Source organism: Eublepharis macularius, chromosome 3 (assembly GCF_028583425.1).
Source record: "Eublepharis macularius isolate TG4126 chromosome 3, MPM_Emac_v1.0, whole genome shotgun sequence".
NCBI classification, from domain to species: domain Eukaryota; kingdom Metazoa; phylum Chordata; class Lepidosauria; order Squamata; family Eublepharidae; genus Eublepharis; species Eublepharis macularius.
Window position 1 is genome coordinate 54096409 of NC_072792.1, and position 19769 is coordinate 54116177.

The 19769-nt window shown below is 41.6% G+C and overlaps 1 protein-coding gene across 2 annotated transcripts in view; it reads left to right on the plus strand.

The window, feature by feature from the left end:
• INPP4A (inositol polyphosphate-4-phosphatase type I A) overlaps positions 1-19769 on the plus strand; it is a 122940-nt gene that overhangs the window by 69770 nt on the left and 33401 nt on the right. For both annotated transcript variants that reach the window (XM_054973372.1, XM_054973373.1), the window contains exons 11-13: positions 5866-5996; positions 7426-7530; positions 10383-10491. In XM_054973372.1, coding sequence (XP_054829347.1) covers positions 5866-5996; positions 7426-7530; positions 10383-10491 — 345 coding nt within the window. The remainder of the gene's footprint in view (positions 1-5865; positions 5997-7425; positions 7531-10382; positions 10492-19769) is intronic.

Sequence of the window (19769 nt, forward strand, 5' to 3'; positions counted from 1 at the left end):
CGCATCTTACATTGGATTTTCAAGTTGAATGCCACCGTGAAGACTAATGATTCTATAATTAATACAATTAAATGGATTAATTGTCCATTTGCCTTCATCCTCTTCCTACTTACAGTGTGATAGCCATGCCCGAAGGATGAGGCAGAAGAACTCAACAACAGTCTCTTGTCATGTGTAGAGAGAAGATTGAGAAGAAAGTATCATCCAACACAGCACTTAGGGTCAAAACACACAATACTCATGGGCAAGTGTTGGATCCTGCAATGATCCCTGGGAATTGTAGTTTAAAAAACCATCCATCCCAGAGAAATCCATCCCTCCCATTCTCTAGTTGAGCGGCTGTTCTTTGCAAGAAAATCCACTTTGCTTAGAGAGCCGGGAGGGGGTGTTAGACTACCATTCCCAGCAGAGATTGTGGGACCAGTCAAGTACTCTTCATGTGAAGTTTGTCTCGTGTGTTCTGACCCTCAATTTGCCAGGGTTAGTAGGGGTGTGCAGCCCGAAAAGATTCAGGTTTCGGGGCCAGGCTGGGGATGGGTTGATGTTTAAAGGGATCTCCAGCATGCTGGCCCTGATTTGGATATCCCGAATCTTTACGGATCGGGTCCAAATCGGAAACCTGAAGCGCACATCCCTAGTTGTTAGCAGAACCAATTTTTGGATACTCAGTTGACAGCAATTCTAACCATTATGGTCCCAGCGGTCCCCAACAGGGTGCCCAAGTGCTTGCTAATGTGTTTCCTGGTGCCTGCATCATGACCCCTTCCACACTCCTTTTTTTTCAAGACAGCCCATTTTGTGGTGTCACCTACTTCCCTTACTTAAAACTTCAAAATTACCAACAGGTGTAGCAAGTTTGGGAACCCCAGGGTTATGCATTTGTAGTATATTAATGTGATTGGGGATGCTGCTAATGCAATTAAAATATATCAAGCAATCTTCTGTGCTCGTGGCTTTATAGAATGTATGTGCATCTTAAGCATAGAACAAAAGAAAACTGCTTTTGAGTGGAAAAAATGATTCACTGTTTTGGATGGAGGCTGGAGAGATAGATAAGCTTTAGCTGAGCTTGAGGAAGCCACACAAGTGAGAAGCAAACCTTGCCAAGTCCTGACAATGGGTCAATCACTCCCACTTTCTCCCCACCAGGCATGTGTCATTTTTAGAACAATACATTTTAAAGCAATGACTTTTAGCTGGCAGCTGCCTGACATTTAGTTTCACTCTCTCTTTCCCCACCAGGCGCAGCTGTTGCTGCAGTCAGTCTTAGTTTGACAAAATATGTTTACAATTTGGTCGCTGGAGTACAGTAAAGCTTGCTTTCAAGTCATTTTTAAAGTTTTCCATTTGTGATTTTCCTTTGTCTTTAAACAACAGAAATGGCACCAGAGGTGTTTTTAAAATTCCAAAAATAACTAATTTATTTACTTTAGAGGGGAAAATTCAGGTGAAATCAGGGGTTGAAAATTTCTGAGATAATTCAATCTCGCTCTCTCGCTCTCGCTCTCAAGTAAAATCAGAACATGCAGACTTCAGTTCTGATGCTCTTCACAGATATTTAAAGACTTATGTTTTGGGACTTTGGGTCCCTTGTTTTTTCCCCAAGTACTTTAGTATACTTTCTTTTAGTATTCTCTTTCTCTTTTAGAGTTAAGAAGGCTGGTACCCACTTTCTAATACTCCAAGCCCCCTCTCTTCACACACCAGTGCTTTCCATCAGTCATTAACTGACTTTGAAGGTCTCCACAGGCAGTTTCCAACCACGCCTGACCAGGGATCTTTTCACTCTCCAGAACTACCTCCCTGTTTGACAGGGTAGGGAAAATCTCTCCTTAGAAGATCTATCCCCTTTCTTTGGCTTGTTTGGGAGTCTGCACCTACTTCACAAACCTCCTTTCTAACTTTCCCCCAGTTCTTCTGCCAGTGTTGAAACTGCTCTCCATGAGGACTCTGTCTCCCAACTCTTCACACTTGATCTGTCTCAGCTAGGACTGAAAACAGACCCTCCTCTTTCCAGCTCATACTACCCAGTCAAATGTCTTGGAGTAGCCTGTCACTCAAAGCTCTCGGTGTCTGTGAGGGATTAACCCTCACAGCTGTGTTTACAGCCCTTCCAGGTTTTTAAAACATGCAATCCATCACACTATCTTGCAATGGTGCTGAAATTAATTTACACTGACATGGCTGTTACAGGATCTTCTACAAGACAAGTTAGGTTGTCATTCTGGCTGTGGGGAGTGTTGACCTTTATCCTGTCATAAGCAGGAACAAAACATCAGTGTATGTGAAATTGCACTGATGCAGCAGATTCTGCAGTGGCTAGAAAGGTATTTTGATGGCATGCAAGTCTTGCTTTGCCATGCCCCCCACCCAAGATGTTACTGTATCCCTTAGTGGCTTTGTACACTGCCAGTACAAACTTTTTTTTAACCATTGTCCAATTTTGATGTGTCGCAGAAGCAAGCAGAAGTATTCAGTGATGCTGATATACCATCTGCAACATTCTTTCTCTCTCTACAGATCGTGCCATTATAATCATGCCTAAATAATTTTTTTTCAAATATATTTTTATTTTAATTATAGGAAGATACAAGAACAGTCAATAGTATACATAGTTAAACATTAAACGCCAACTAATTACAAGCTAAGTAGAACATCAAAACAGTCTCTAGATTTAACAAGTTGTTTAGTATTATCATCCTTTGACAAAAAGTCTAAAACCGGGAACCAACATTCAATAAAGTGAGATTTGTAGTCTGAGTTTTCACGTTGCTTAGTGTAATCAGTTAATTTGGCTAAAATAAATAAATCCCAGACTTTCAATAACCAGTTGGAGATGGTTGGGCCCTTCTCATTTTTCCAGACTGTCGCAAGAACAGATTTACCTGCTGCCAACAGTAGAGCTATTAGAGCCTTTCTTTCTTTCAAGATGGGAATATCATGCCAGTCGTTTAGCAATATCACTTTAGGCTGAAAATGTATCTGATAGGTGGTCATCTCGTGTATATATTTGCGCACATCACTCCAAAACTGCTTGATGTAGACACAATCCCACCAGCAGTGCATATATGTCCCTCTATTCCCACATCCCTTCCAGCATAAGGGGGAGATTGAATGAGTCATATGTTGCAACCTAGATGGTGTCAAATACCATCTCATCATCAGCTTTATGGTTTGCAATTTGATACTTATTATATTAGTGGTGAATATAAAATTGCCCCACAATTTTTGCCATTTTTCCTCTGATACCTCGATATTGCAGTCTTTATTCCAAGCCTTTTGATATGGCAATATTTTATATCCAGATATCGTTGATAGCATTCTATAAAGAGATGAGATAAGGCCCTTTACATCAGAGGTTTCCTTTTTAAATAATAGTTCAAAGTTAGTCAGGGGCTCCATCAAAGCCCTACGAAGTGCCTCGCTTTCGAGTAGATGTTTTACTTGTATGTACTCATACCAGGGCAGTTTATCTTTTATCCTATCCTCCAAATCAGATTTCCCCCTTAAAAGTTTGTTATGGATTACATCAATAAGCCTAGTCAAACCTCCCTTTCTCCAGGTTTTAAAGGTGTTGTGATGTTCTGCAGGTTGAAACCAGTCCTGGCCAGTAAATGTTGCTACCAAAGAATCTGTATGTGTCAGCCCTGACCTTGCTAAATATTTCTTAATCATTCTCATAGCTTCCTGCCTGGTAACTGAATGAAGGGAGTCCAAAGAAAGATTGATAAACTGAAGTCGTTGCTCTATGAAGTCGTTGTTCTACAAGTTTATCCCAATGGGAAACATAAGAATCCTCTCTAATCAAGCCGAGGTAGCCCTCTTGAATGTCAGAGTATATAATTCTAGCTTTAAGAGAAAAGGCTTTCCGCCAAGCCTGAGCTTCAAGAGATGATTGTCCCAATTCAGCTTGGAGAGCCATCCCTGCTACACAATTTGCAATTCTAGAGATGGAACATAGAAATGTAAGAAGAATTAAATCAAAGGACTCCTTTATTTTATCAGTCCAGATACCAGCCCATATAAACTTTGCACATTCACCTTGGCATTGAGCAGTTTAATGGCAGCTGGAATATACTGAGCCCCAGATGAATAAAAGAAACAAATGAAATTTGTTGCAGCTGTGGCCAATCTTTTAACATGACCAAGTTAATCTCTGGTCAAATCAAACCCGTAGATATTTAAAATAGGGCAGCATTCTGCATTACAGAAGCTGCAATGTTGCCATTAGTTTATCTGTCCACGCCGTTGATCTTACACTTTTAGTGGTCAGCTTGGGATTCATACAGTTTGGCTCTTAGCAGGGAGCTTAAGGTTGGAATGACTTAATATGGAGTTCTTACTACTCAGAATGTTTTGTGATGCAAACACTTAATGCAGAAACTTGGAAATGGTCCCTATTTCTACACAATCGAACAAAAAATGAGTCAGATTTGGGGGCATATGCAGGGTTTTAAAACTGAGGTTGATGTGCTTTCCAAGTGTGAGACTTTAAGTGCAATTAGCCAACATAAATCTGTGCAAGAAATGTCATAATGGGCCAGATGCATTGGCATGGACCTCATGGGTCTGATATAAGATGTAATCAGTTATAAGCATCATCTGTTGCTTTTGCTAATTGTGGCAGACAGTTAGCTCTACATTGAATTTCAGCTGTGTCTCCTGGCACCTTTAAAAATCAAAGCTATGTTGGAAGGAGGAGACTTTAGATTAGAGAAGTAGTGGGAGAGGGCCAGGATACTTGGCTTTTTTTTACTGCCCATGTCCTTGCTCCATGTCACCCCCATCTGCCATGGCAAAAGTTCTTTCGCATTCATTAGCATGTCAGATAGGTTGCTGCTGTGATACGTTTTTATCTCAGTATGTTTCAGTTGAAATTGCAACCAAAGTCCGAGGGAAGGGGTCCAAAGCAACTGGTCTTCGCAGTCTGTTCCTTTGTTTTGATTCTAATTCTGCTCGTTGTCCAAGGTGCTCAGAGCAGTGCACGTTGTTCTTCACAGGAAGCTCTTAGGAGAGAAGTTAGACTGAAAGAGTGACTGGATGGGATCACACAGTTTGCTTCATGGCAGATTAGAATCGATGTGGTAGTCAAGCATGATTCTAAATAGACTGTAGGGTGTTGCAGTCTGAAACTTGCCTATATTAATTGTATAGGATTAATTCAGTGCTGACACTCACAAAGTTTCAGAGATGTGAGAGGCAAAGCATCCCTTGTCTTGAGGAGAAATGCACAGTAGGTCTAGCTTTCCCCATCACTATTTCCACACTAGAAAAAGTTGTGCCTGTTGAATTTCTGCCTGATGTAATGCTGTTTACAGGCACAGGAGCTTGCTAGAAAGAAAAACTGTCAGCCCTGTTTAATGGCTGGAAAGTGGTGTATCTTAACACTCTAGTTTTGTATGTTAGTGCCCTTCTGCTAGTCCAAGAGCATCCAACTTCCAGCGGAACCAAGAAAAACTTGCTAAATGGCATTGGTTCATGGGGGCAGAGGTGGGGGGGAGTGAAATCAGATCAGAGAGTTATGTGTATGGGTCATAAAAAGATGTAACTTAATATTAAAAGAATATAGAATATTAAGGTCTGAATTGTCATTGATTATTAAAACAACCCATCACGCTCAAACAAGAACCTTTGTCCTAAGCACTCAGCCAGCCACAAAAGGAACATTATGCAAATGTTATTGTTATCATGGCTAATAGAAATTCATTTTTTTTACTTGTCAGCAGGAAACTATTCCCGCATTGAGAGTCTTAATCTACGTATGAATAAGGCAACACATATATTGTAGGGGGATTTACCTTTGATTAGCTATATAGCTATGCTCAGCTGGGGTTTAATTGTTATCTTTTGGTGTTTTTTTGGTAGGGTTTGTGAGCTGGAAGAGTTGGGAGAGCTGTCTCCTTGTTGGGAAAGTCTTCGTCGACAAATAGTCACGCAGTATCAAACTATTATTCTAACTTATCAGGAAAACCTCACAAATCTGCATCAGTACAAAGGTAACCAATAACTTGTCGAAGGCTTTCACGGCCGGAGAACGATGGTTGTTGTGGGTTTTCCGGGCTGTATTGCCGTGGTCTTGGCATTGTAGTTCCTGACGTTTCGCCAGCAGCTGATGCCAGCCACAGCTGCTGGCGAAACATCAGGAACTACAATGCCAAGACCACGGCAATACAGCCCGGAAAACCCACAACAACCAACCAACTAACCAATAACTGTTTTTTTTTTTTTTTAGAATACAGAATCGTGCTTTATCTATGTTTTGTTTTATGATTATTGCTTATATCCTCTATAATCATTTGCCTTTTCTCAGAGATACACATACAGTCTGTTCACATGGCAGGCACAGGACCTTTGCATATAGCATTGGCCTTCCGTGGAGCTCCCTCCCCCAACCCCCCCATTGAGACAGTCAGTGCAATAGAACATTATTGGATATGTTGGGCCCATCCAAATCTGGCATTCCTTCTGCCCCTGTACAGGTTATTAGAGGGAAGTGCAGAGGTGCATATAGACCTCTACTATAGCATCATATTGCCTGCAAGTATTGGAAGGGAAGGAGAGAAAACAAGGCTCTCTTGAATCTTATTGAGATGCTGCGCACAGCATCTGGAATAAATACACTCTGGAATAAATACATCATGTCACTTTCATATATTTATATATATAGAGAGAGAGAGAGAAAACTTGTCACCAAGGGCAAAATTAAAAGGATGTGGAGAATGAGGCGCTTGCTATCAGTGCCTGTATGTTTGCTATAGTGATTCCTTGGAATTGTTTCAGATCAGGAAACCAGTGTGGGGGAAGGGCCTGATTCCCCCCCTCCCCACATCTGTGGTCCTGACTGGAATTAGGTTCCCACACACCTGATAATTGATTTTTTTCAAAAGTCTGGGAGTTCTGATCACAAACCTCTCATCATTTAGTTTGGCCTGTATAGTGGCAATATAGTAAAGAGTCCAGTAGCACCTTTAAGACTAACCAACTTTATTGTAGCATAAGCTTTTGAGAACCACAGCTCTCTTCGTCAGATGCATCTGAAGAAGTTGGTTAGTCTCAAAGGTGCTACTGGACTCTTTACTATTTTGCTACTACAGACTAACACGGCTAACTCCTCTGGATCTATAGTGGCAATGGGACTTTGGGTGGGAGAGTTAGGGCCTCAACTCTGTACCTGATTCCATTTTTAAAGTGGCCTTCTGGGAAAATCTAGTTGTTGCTTGGGGGGGTCTTACTCTGGAGTTTCTGTCCTGTGATTTGGTACTGCTCTTCTCTTCCTTACAGAGAAGACCTAAGCAGAGTTACTCCAGTCTAAACCCATTGAAATCAATGGGTTTAAACTGGAGTGACTTGGTTTAGGATTACACTATTAGTAGTTGTACTTCTGTGGACTAAACATGTGGTTTGCTCTCCACACCATTTCCTCAGGTCCATCATTCAAAGCAAGCAGCCTGAAAGCTGACAAGAAGCTAGAATTTGTGCCCACTAATTTACATATACAGCGAATGAGAGTCCAGGATGATGCAGGATCAGGTATTTTGTCCTATTCATATCTTGGAGTATATCATACTGAAATTATCGATGGTAACTTTTAAAGGATAACTTCTGCGTTTGAGATTCTTTTCTTCCACAACTTAGGATGCTTTCACATGGAGACATTATTTTGTTTTGAATCAGGGTTGGTCCCAAATGTTGTAAGAGCAAGGTGGGATCATTTCAGTGGGGGCCCTTTCAGATGTGCTCTTTAAAATGTATGCACAACACATTTGGATCAGATTTTGAATTTCAGATGGTGCCACATTTTCCCATGGATCCCGCCATTTCTGTTGTTCTCCCTTAGTTTTGCATTATATTGATATATCAATATATTGTTATATTGAAAAACTGCTTCAGTAAAAAAAAATACAACAAAACACAGAAATGGGCAGGAAAAATAAAGTGGCTCATTAAAAAGCACTACGAACAGTTAAGATAATATCTCCTGCAGCTCAGAAATTCAACCACACAACAAAATCTGAAGAAAAGTGGTTACATAAAGAGCACAACAAAATAACACTTGCCTGTTAAAACATCTGAAATGAAAAAAATAAAGCATTCACCATCAAAATCAGCAATGGCTTAAAAAGCCTGCCAGTCTGAAATGTTGAAAAACATTCTCCATCAGATACCAAAATGGATCAAAGAGCCCATTTGAAAATAACCTTAAAGACTTGTTTTCCTTACGTATATTAGCAGTAAAAATAAATGGCGTTTCCCATAATGTGATCTCTCTTGTAAATGAGAGAAGAGAGTGTTGAGGACACAGGCTGAAAGGAAGCTTCTGCTGTCTGGATAGGACACCCAGTAAAAACACACAGAGGAATGTCAGGGGATTTGTGCTGATTAAGATTAGAGCATGCCACAGTATCCTGGTAAGTAGGAGGGTTTATGAAAATCTCTGTGCTCAAGGATCAGGGATTTGTGCTTGGTGGGAAAGTCTGCATAAGGCTGATAATGACTGGCTTTTTCTGAGGCAGGATAGACCAAAGCGATTGGTTCACGGTTTTCAGTTGCAGAAAACTGGTAGAATGTATCTTCTCCAACTACATTGAAATATATATTACTGGACTTCAGTGGCCTCCCCATTTACTTCCGTGAAAGTGGCAGCTCCATGTTCACGCAAGAATGTGCATGTGGAATCTCCCCAATTGAAGCCCTTGTATTCCTGTCTGAATGCTAATCCATATTTGTTGATTTACTTAAATCAAACCAACATGTTCTAAAGATTTTAAATATAATTGAAACATGAAGCATATGTTAATATCATATAAGTAAATCAACAGCTATGGACATGGTTGATAGTTCATGTCTCCAGTTGTTGATTTACTTATATAGTATCAATATATTCTTCCTGTTTGAATTGTCTAAAGGTTCTTTAGACTCATCAGGTTTCATATTCGTGACCAATAGCCATTGTTGATGAAAGTGTGGAGACTATCCACATGACCGTACATTCATGCTGTAGAGGTTTCCATCAAGCCTGCCTGGGTCCCTGCGGGGCTGCCGGTCACCTGCTGATGTCAAAGGGCAAAATTCCAAAAGGACTGGCAAGTGTAGCCTCCCTGCCAGGGCAGAAAGCCGCCACTAGCTTCTCTTAACTAAGCCTTCAGCTGTGGAACCAAGAGGCAAGTTCTCAGCCCTATCAGGTTTTAAGCAGGAAGTCATCCCTGTGAGGTAGGCACTCAGAAGGTTGAATCCAGAAACAAACTAACAGGCTAGCATGTGGCAAAAAGCCCAAAGACCTGGATTTGGATTGAAGCCACATCTCTTAAAAACTCCAAACCAAATTAAAAACAGGAATTTCTTAAAGAAAATTGCAAAAGCTAACAAAATAAAACAGAAATATGTGGAGAAGCACAACACAAAAACAGACTATTTAAGCTAGGGTATATTCGCTAGAAGTCCCTGAACGTTTTCCAGATGTTACCTTCAGCAAGTTTCATAGTTCAAAAGGGAGCTTCAGCTCTTAAGTCCAGAGATCCCGAAGACAAAGCACAAAGGTTGCTAGCCCAGGAATCCACCAGTTGTATAGTGTTCAGGAACAGGAGCAAAAGAAGAGCTCCCCTTCTGTTCCCTCTGATCTAAGAGACTGAAGAAAACTTTTTCAAAACCAGCTGGCTGCAGCTGGCCTGAACTCTTAACCAATCAGAAGGGCCAAAACCTCTGACAACAGACTCAGCCATGGCCTGTCCTCATAGGTAAGGGAGCGGGGAAAGAATTCATCACCCAACCCCCATAAGGCCATGTGCTAACAAGCCAGGAGGCAAGTACCAGCCTATGTGAAGCTTTGTCCTTGAGAGTTGTTTCAGGTTTGCACCTGTGGCTCAAAAAGGGGGGAAAGACTCAAAAACTTAACCAAAATATTTTAACTCAGAAAGAAATGAACTGAATAAGTGAATGTCACGACACGTGCAATGAATAGCTCCTGTATCTTATGACTGCATTTCCAGTACCCTTCCATATGTGGACTGTGTAATGTGAGAATCAGCACATGTTTGAGTGGAGTGGGCTGCTGTTACAGGGGCCATATCAGATATATAATCTCTTCATGGGTCTTCCCCAATAGGAAGACAAGGATTTCAGAAATGAACACTGGATATATTAGCTGGATTTGGAGTTTATTTTTTTAAAAAAATTCTTAGCATTTGTAAAATGGTTATAAGATTAATAGACAATCTGGCAGTCACGCAGGCTATCCTGCTGGTATACATACCTGGCTTGATTCCTCTACCCAGTCATGATTCTGACCACAATTTCTGTAGCTTCAATTGTGGTAGACCTGTCTTTGGAGTCATAATTAAAAGCCTTTTCCTTTAACCCCCTTTCCCCCCTCTTGTTCTGTTTAGATCAGAATTATGATATTGTAACTATCGGCGCTTCAGCAGCTCACTGTCAAGGCTTTAAATCTGGAGGTCTGCGGAAAAAGTTACATAAATTTGAAGATGCAAAGAAACAGTAAGTAGAAAGATCACTGTGAATGTTGCCGATTTTAACTTTTCTTCAGGAGCTCCAGTTTTGTTAAAAGCATTTCATCCCATGTTTTTGTTGCTTCTGCTCATAGGAAGCATCACTTGAAGATTATGCAAACAGTGGGAAGGAAGAAGGTTTTTTTCTCCTCCTGTTCTCTAGTAGTAATATTACTTCATATTATTTTATAGCTGCCTCATAGTAAGCTATTTTCTATTTAAGAGAGGTTTTTTCTGTAGAGCAGTGACTATTAGGCCTGTCTGTTAAGCTCTCTTGCAGGACCTAAGTTTGTCTTGGACGTCTTTTGTATATTTTATGTGGACAGCTAAAACTAAATTCCTCCAGGTCCCCTGTCTGCTCCCAGTGATGTTACAACACTGCGCCCTTCTGGCACCTGTCATTTTGGGTATGCTGGGTATGCTTGTAATGTCCATGCCATGTAATTTGGTGTGGCTTAAAACAGGCACAACAAGGAACGATGGTGCTTGGAGGGGGAGCACCTGGAGCAAGTGGTTGAAGGGGTAGCTTGAGCAAGTTCTGCTCGAACAGACTCTCACTGCTTGAATCCTATACACCAGTTGTGTAAAGAGGACCTGGAAGCAATACCAATATTCCTTCCAGCCACACTTTTAGGTAAGACTGACAGGTTGGACGATCAGATTTAGAAACAGTCCTACTATCCTAGAAAACGTTTCTTGCTACTATCTCCTTATTTTGTAATCTGAGGAGTTTTTTATACTTAGCTGTAATTCAGTTTTCTTTACTGTAGTCGTTTACTAAAAGTAGACATTAAACATGCTGTATCAGTGAATGAGACTACCCCCCCCCCGGTATAGCTATTTAGTAAAGACGGAAATGTTAGCATCTCCACCCCCACCCCTGGATTGCAAAAAATTGGAGTGATTTTTGCTCATAGGAAAAAAGATACTGTAGATTTGCTTCTTACACAGGAAAATGGGGATGATTTTACATTTCTGCTTTCTGTGCATTCCCTGTAATGTTTGAGTTGAGGATTCCTCAGATCATGACCTTCAGTGAGATACTGGATTCTCAGAAGAAATTCTTTGTAACCTGCATCCTGGAGTTGCTACCATTTTGACACAGCTCTCTGTCCCTGTTTATGTTATAATGTATGTCTAAAAAGGCAGGCTTTGGGGGAAGTGTTAGGAGTAGGGCTGTGCACAGGTGGGGAGATTCGGTATTCCCGCTTCGGGTTTTTCCGAAGCAGGGAAGCGATTCGGAATACCCCCAAATCCGAAGCAGCAAGCTGCTTCGGATTCGGGGTTCGGGAATCACTTCGGTATGCTCCGTGAAGATTCGGAGCATACTGAAGCGAGGGGGGGAACTCCCTACCACCACCCACCACCCTCCCTGGGGCAACCCCTCTACCCTCCACCCCCCTGGGGAGGCCCCTCCACCCCCACCCACTTACCTGGTGGTGGGAGGGTCATCAGCTGGGCGGCAGGCTGCCATGGCGGCGGCAGCACAAGGCAGCACAGCCTGGAGCCAGCCGGCTCCTCTGCCGCTGCTGTACCGCCACCCGAGCCTGTGGGGTGGTGGGGAAGGCCGGAGCCGCCGCCTCCGGCCCTTCCTGCCCCTCAAATGGCTGCCACGGCACCGGCACACCACGGCCATTTGTGGGGCAGGAAGGGCCAGAGGAGGCAGCTCTGGCCTTCCCCACCACCCCACAGGCTTGGGCGGCGGCGCAGCGTCAGCAGGGGAGTTGGCTTGGAGCCACTGCTAGGTAGGTGGGGGGAGGTTGATGTTTAAAAGTTGATGTTTAAACAAGCCCCGAAGCTTTCCAAATCTTTGCTTCGCTTCGGGAATACTGAAGCTTGCTGAATTGGGTCCGCTTCGGGTATCTTTACCCGAAGCGAAATCTGAATAGCATAGCCCTAGTTAGGAGTCCCATCTGTACCATTTTTTAAAGAGTTCAGAACTGCTTCTGATGCAGCATGACGACTCTGACACTATACCAGTCCTCTCTATGGACCTGGAGGTCAGAACCATGAATCTCATCTGGGAACCTCTTCCAGCTGGGCAGCCTGTCTGCCTGTCTGGCTTCTGACTATAATTTTGTCCAAACATGAGAAACATTTTGATTGAGTTGCATGCTTTTGATTCAAACCAGATAGATGCCATGGGGGATACATGTGAACATTTCTTTTCTAAAAGGTGCCCCCATGGACTCAATCAGGGAAAAAGCTTAACCAGAGTTGCTGCTTTTTAAAAGGATGGATCATGTGTCATCCTGTGGATGTGATTTCCCCATCAGTGCCTATTTCAGACCTGATGTTTTGAAAATGGGCAGGCCTCCTGGCGAGGGCCTGGATGTTCAGAACCTGGTGGTACATTGTTTCCCCAACCTTTCCTTTCCATGGAGGAACACCTAAGTTAATTTTTCAAATCCTCATGAACCCCTACCAATGAAAATATTAGCAGGCCAGAAAAAGCTGTTGATGGAGAATACAATTCAATTAATGCAAAATTATTGTCATTTATATTGTCAATGCTGTGTAACAAAACAAACACAGACATAATATAACTAAATGTAACCTGAATAATCACAATATTTTGAGGAATACTTGGAATTTTTCATAGTATTTCAATTTATTTATTCCATGATTTCTTGTAAAACCCCTGATGATATTCTGCAGAACCCTGTTTGGAAAGTACTGTATTACTGTATTAGTATGTCATCTAAACTTGCAATCAGAGCCCATTATATGAGAGAGACTTAGCTTTAATGCAGACATTGACAGTACTGTAGGCCATCCAATGTTTAAACAGTATAAATTACATCCAAACTTATTTGCGGTAATCTGTCTTTGTCAGGTTGCTAAAACATCTTCCAGCAAACCAATCTCAGCCAGGTTGCTCACCTCTGTAACATAGATACTGTTTAATTAATATTTTATTCTCTTCTGTTTATAATTATGAGAGCTGCCCTGCTCCATCATTACTGCCTCACATGTTACCATTGACAGATGTTTGCATGTGGAAAACATTGATGGGAAAAGACTCAGTATTTTAAAAGTCCTCTTGATTAGTTTAAAAATCTAACTCCTGTAGAAGTTCAAAAGCATGCATACTCTTTTACCAGCAGAAGGAGAATAAATGGCAGTTTTGTATATGTTGTTGGAAAAACAGAGCAGTGATAATAACTCTTTCTGTTGACTTTAGCCAAGCCAACATTAACCTGAGCTTGAAGCTTCAATCCTAAATTCAGCACTTTACACAAGGCATCCATTTCATAAATAGCTAATGAATATAACCCTGGTCTGCTGGGTGCATTCCAAATAATGCCCTGTTGAAAAGAATTTGTTTAGAGGAAAGATCAGAGTCTTCATCTGTTCTTTGTCCCTGTGTCTTTTTTCTCTTTTTAACCATACGGAGTACCTACTGTCAACTTTGTGTTTTGTTTATATGGCATTTCATATGTGCCAACCAAGCACTTCATTAGTTTCCTTCAGAGTGGGCCTGCAAAATCAGCCCTTTTTAGAGCCTCATTTTACACACATGGGTACTGATACTGAAAACTCGACCTGCCCAAGGCTGGCCAAAGAGTCTGAAAATTAGACATGATTTGAACCCAGGTGTTACCTGTCAGAGTTCTGCTTCCTCACCAGAAGTCCTCACTGGCTTTCCCCCCCTGTTGCTTGATTGCTCATTATAAGCAGCGGTCTCAGCATAACCATACTATTTATTATGGCAAACTAGGCACAGCGTCAATTGACAAACAGACTTTCTTTTTCTTTCTGCTGCACACCTAAAACTAAACCCAATTAGTGCAAAGTACAAATCTGCGCTCCCAGTAGAGAAGAGGGTCTCTTTCTACAAGGCAAAGTTGAAAATATGCATTCAAGTTTAAAATATTTTTTTCCTGTCAGAGGTAACAGATTTTCTGATGAAGGTTCTGTCCTATACACACCTATCTGCTGGTGAAATCTTAAAATTATGCTCTGGATTTTCCATTTAATGTAGATGTTGTTTTCATTTTCATTTGCTGTGACAATCATCCCCAGCATAATGGCAGTGCCTGGAGACAAGATGGGTATCTCTGAGCTCTAAAACTGTAGAGTGTTTAATGTCATTGCACAAGATTTGTGTGACCAAGAGGAAAGGAATGGCAGCAGGACTGCCTTTGACATCTTATACAGCTTCTCTTCCTCTGTCCCACTTCTGGCCTGCCTCTGCTGCCTTGTGGAAGCCCTCTGCACACAACAAAGCAAGGGAATGAGCAGCTCGGTATGGAGGCCATTTTTAACTCCTCACAACAGAGGTCAGGATTCAAAGAACTACTTTGGGTATACCTAACAGTTTTGGCATGCCCATTGGGAGGGTTTTAAAGAACCCCTCCTTGGACAGCAGACACATGCCATATCGATTGCAAACTACTTTTGAAAGTAGATTCAAATGCAGTTTGCCATGTTGCATGAGAGGCTGCTTTCCAAGAGGCACGAAAACTTGGATGTTCCAAACAACTGATGCAGTTGTTTAGATTTCAGCCACAGATTTTTGGGTGCCAGAGTTGCATTACCAAATTGAAAAACTCCATGTGCGTTTAGTCCCTTGTATGTAAATCTCCCATTGGGTGAGATATCCAGAAATCAATGGTCTAAGCCACAAATCATCTGCCATTTTGCATTAACCATGACTTTGTTTTGCTTACAAATTTTAATAACATAGACATGCCTTATTGAATAATAATTAACATTTTAATCTAACTTTGCTTGTCTTTGTTTTCTGCTTTTGGTATTTGCTAACAAATGGCTATTTTTCTTTTGGTTCTTTTTTTAGCAGTTATGAGGAATGTTGGTGAGTTTTCTGTTTCTGGGAATTTGAGAAGAGAGTTCTCTTCTTTCATTTTTTTCAGAAAAGATTAATGTATTCATGTACAGGAGGGGTTTTCCCCTCTCTCTTTTTCAAAAATGCTTTGCATATTTGCCTTTGCTCATTTTGCTTCATGCAATGAATGTATTGTTCACTGTGGTGCACAGTATGAATGATTTATTCTTTTCCAACACATTGTTCACTTTAATGAACAGCTAACATTTTATAAATGTTCTTTGATTTTTTTGTAGATGAGACAGCTGGAAAGCTTCAACTTTCTTAGATAACTGCTTTTTTTCTGAAGCCAAAGGTGTTCGAAATAATTCTTGAGGTGTTTTGTAGGGGTTGTTGCTAGAGAGTAAAAGTATTTTGTGATTGCTACTGTTTTAGTAATGGCCTCAGCTGTTTGATGTCACAGTGGGTGCCAGTGGGTAGGTATGGCTTAATTTGTAAAAAAAGAACATGTTTGTTAATTTATATGTCACCTTTGAGACGTTCAAGGCAATAGAGATTCATAAAATAGATTCAGGATTTAGCATAGTAAAAAAAGTTTTACTCTTAGCTTCTTGTAATATGATAGAATGGTAATCCCATGTGCCTCCACATCTTACTCAAACACCTCATAGAATAAAAATATCTTAATCGTATCAGAACTAAGGATATGCACTTTGGGTTCAGGGTTTGGGTTTTTAACCCAAATCAGGCACAATTTGGTGTTACTGAATCAGCCTCAGCATTGGTGAAGCAATTTGGTAACACCGATCCAAAGCTTACATAGCACTTTGGAACACTTCGGTAAGTTTTGAGTAGCACGGCAGCACACTTTCCCTTGCCATTCCTTAAGGAACAGCAGGAGAAAAAGTGCTTCCCAACAGCATTCATGCCTTTTTTTTACCCGATGGGAGGGGGAGGAGGGGGTTGGATTGAGTGAGAGCCAGAAGGGGGAGGAGGGAGGGGGATCAGGAAAGGGAGGGGTGATTTTGAGAGTGGCTAATCCCTGCAGCAGCTCTCCTTTCAGCAATTCTCTGGAAGGAGAATGCCTTTTTAAAAACGCTACAGAGATTTAAATGGGAGGATGGGACACCTTCTTTAGGGGGCTATAAAATGGCCCCCTGAAGTCCAATCTCCCTGAAACTTGGGAGGTTGTTAAAGGGCAGATAGGAGTAGGTCCCCTGCAAATATTGCTTGCAAAATGACACCCCCAGCCACCTAGAACCCCCCACCCGGTTTTCCCCATAGGGAATAATGGGGATTGGAGGCGAATAGGGGCACCTTCTTTTGGGGGGGCCATAACATGGTCCCCCGAAGTCCAGTCTTCCTGAAACTTTGATGGTCATGAGAGGAGAGTAAGGAGAGGGTCCTCAGCAACTTTGGTATTATTAGGTAAGAAAATAGCCCTCCCAGGCCCCTAGATAGCCGGGAATGGCATTTCCCATTGGAAACAATGGCCGAATCTTACCTAATAATACCGAAGAGGCTTAAATACCCAAATCTCAAAGTGGCTTGCCACTTTGGGATTCGGGGTTTTCCAGATCCCCCCCCTACTTCGGCAAGCCGGGAGCGGGAAACCAGAATCTAAGTTAGGTGCAAACCCCTAATCTGCCTAAGGACATAGGCCTCTGCTGGTGGACCAGATCCATGAAATCTATCCCATTGTAAGAGTTTAGGATTGCATTCTTTAAAACGGGTTAAATAGTTACTTCAGATCTACTCTTCCTATCTGCTGTGCTCATATACGGACTCCCAATATTTGTTTAAGCAGCCTGCTCCTGGACTATTTTAATGATTTTTAAAAAATTATTATTGATTTTATGTTTTTGTGATTTTAATGTATTTTTAATGTTGTTAGCTGCCCTGAGCCCATCTGTGAGGAGGGTGGGGTATAAATCGAATCAAATAAATAAATAAATAAATAAATAATCAGAACTGTGGGGATTGGATGTGATCAGTTAATTAGTGACATGGGGTAAGCATTCAGGATGTACTCAGTAACACGAACCACAAATTTGCAAATTTCTTCTTCCCTTTTTACCTGCTGCAGTCCATTGACCTTCTCCACGAGTTCTGCATCTGGGGAACAGTGAACCTTAAAAATCATGAGTTACAAGCCATTTTTATGACATATTTTAATAAAGAGTCCTTGCGTTAAAAATGGGTTCTGAGGCCCATTCAACCATGGCTCAGATTAGACTCTGGTGATGTTTATTGGTTAGATGCTTATGTTATTTATTTTACTTGGGGCACAGATATGCTGATGCCCACAAGGTCAAAGGCTCCTAAGTAAGCTCAGTAGCTATGGGATAAAGGGCCAAGTCCTCTTGTGGATCGAAAACTAGCTAATTAATAGGAAACAGAGAGTGAGTATAAACGGGCACTTCTCACAGTGGAGGGTGGTGAGCAGTGGGGTGCCACAGGGGTCGGTATTGGGTCCAATGCTTTTTAACTTGTTTATTAATGATTTGGAATTGGGATTAAGCAGTGAAGTGGCTAAATTTGCAGATGACACGAAATTGTTCAGGGTGGTGAAAACCAGAGAGGATTGTGAGGCACTCCAAAGGGATCTGTCGAGGCTAGAAGAGTGGGCATCCATGTGGCAAATGAGGTTCAATGTAGCCAAGTGCAAAGTAATGCACATTGGAACCAAAAATCCAAAATATAAATACAAGTTGATGGGGTCTGAACTGGCGGAGACTGACCAAGAGAGAGATCTTGGAGTCATGATAGATAACTCACTAAAAACGTCAGCACAGTGTGCGACTGCCATAAAAAAAGCTAATGCTATGCTAGGGGTTATTAGGAAAGGGATTGAAAACAAATCAGCCGGTATCATAATGCCTCTGTATAAATCGATGGTGAGGCCTCATTTGGAGTACTGTGTACAGTTCTGGTCGCCACACCTTAAAAAAGATATCATAGCACTGGAAAAAGTACAGAGAAGGGCAACTAAAATGATTAAAGGGTTGGAACACTTTCCCTATGAGGAAAGATTGAGGCGCTTGGGGCTCTTTAGCCTGGAGAAAAGACGACTGAGGGGAGACATGATAGAGGTTTACAAGATAATGCACGGGTTAGAGAAGGTAGAGAAAGATGTGTTTTTCTCCCTTTCTCACAATACAAGAACTCGTGGGCACTCTATGAAATTATTGAGCAGTCGGGTTAAGAACAGATAGAAGAAAATACTACTTTACACAAAGGGTGATAAACACATGGAATTCGTTGCCACAGGAGGTGGTGGCAGCTACAAGCATTGCCAGCTTCAAGAGGGGACTGGACAAATATATGGAGCAGAGGTCCATCAGTGGCTATTAGCCACAGGAGATAGATGGTATTCTCTTTGTGGGGAGGTGGTGCTCTGTTGTCTTGGTGCTGGAAGGAAGGCAGTGGGAGGGCTTCTGGTGTCCTGGCCTCACTGACAGTCCTTTAGATGGCACTGGATTTCTAGCCACTGTGTGTGACAGAATGTTGGACTGGATGGGCCACTGGCCTGATCCAACATGGCTTTGCTTATGTTCTTAAGGTCTGATTAATTCATTTTCATGGGAAGAGTAGATCTGTACACAGAAGGGAATGTGGCACACAAACTCACAGAACTGCTCCTTCCAATAAGGAACTAGAGCAGCTTGTGAGAGCTTGTGTGATGAAATGGATCAGGGCTATATTTGGACTTTAATCTGGATACGTGAGTCTGCGTCTCTTCTTATCTGCAGATTGTATTAGATGCTTTAAAAGTGAAAGGAGCTTACAAGGTGGGATGCCATGGAGCTGTTCTGTCAGCAGAGGTATTTTCCTTCCACACATCTTACCGTGGGGGGAAGGCTCCTTCTGCCTAAGGACATCGGCCTCTGCTGGTGGACCAGATCCATCAAATCTATCCCATTGTAAGAGTTTAGGATTGCATTCTTTAAAACAGGTATAATAGTTACTTCAAAGGTCTTTACTGCAGGCCACTGAGTTAAGGGTAAATTATTATTGGTCTGTGTCTTTAGGGGATTACACTATAAGTTGATGTGAAAGCAATATCTGCACTAAAAAACACTGAGCCCAAGCATAACATTTTTTTTCATTTTAAATTCGGTGATTTCCTCTTGAAAGTATTCATTGTTTTAATGCTTGTGTGCATCCACAAACATACGTAGATTGGAATGGTGGGGTTTTAAATTTTTTTTAGTTTAAATTGCAAGTGAAGTATGACAGCTGTTCATTAAAGCAGGTGAATGTGAAATCTTCTGCCATAAAACATGTTTTCTTTCATTTTGGCAATAGATGTCTCTCTTTTTTCTTTCACCATGAACCTGTGCAGGAAACTGCTGCATGTACTTTACGGCTACTTATATTCTAACTCTGCATGGCACCTCTCTTGTAGGTCTTAATAACCCTGGATGTTGTATGTGACTATCCATATTGGGTTCTTAAGTATCTCTGCCTTGTAGATA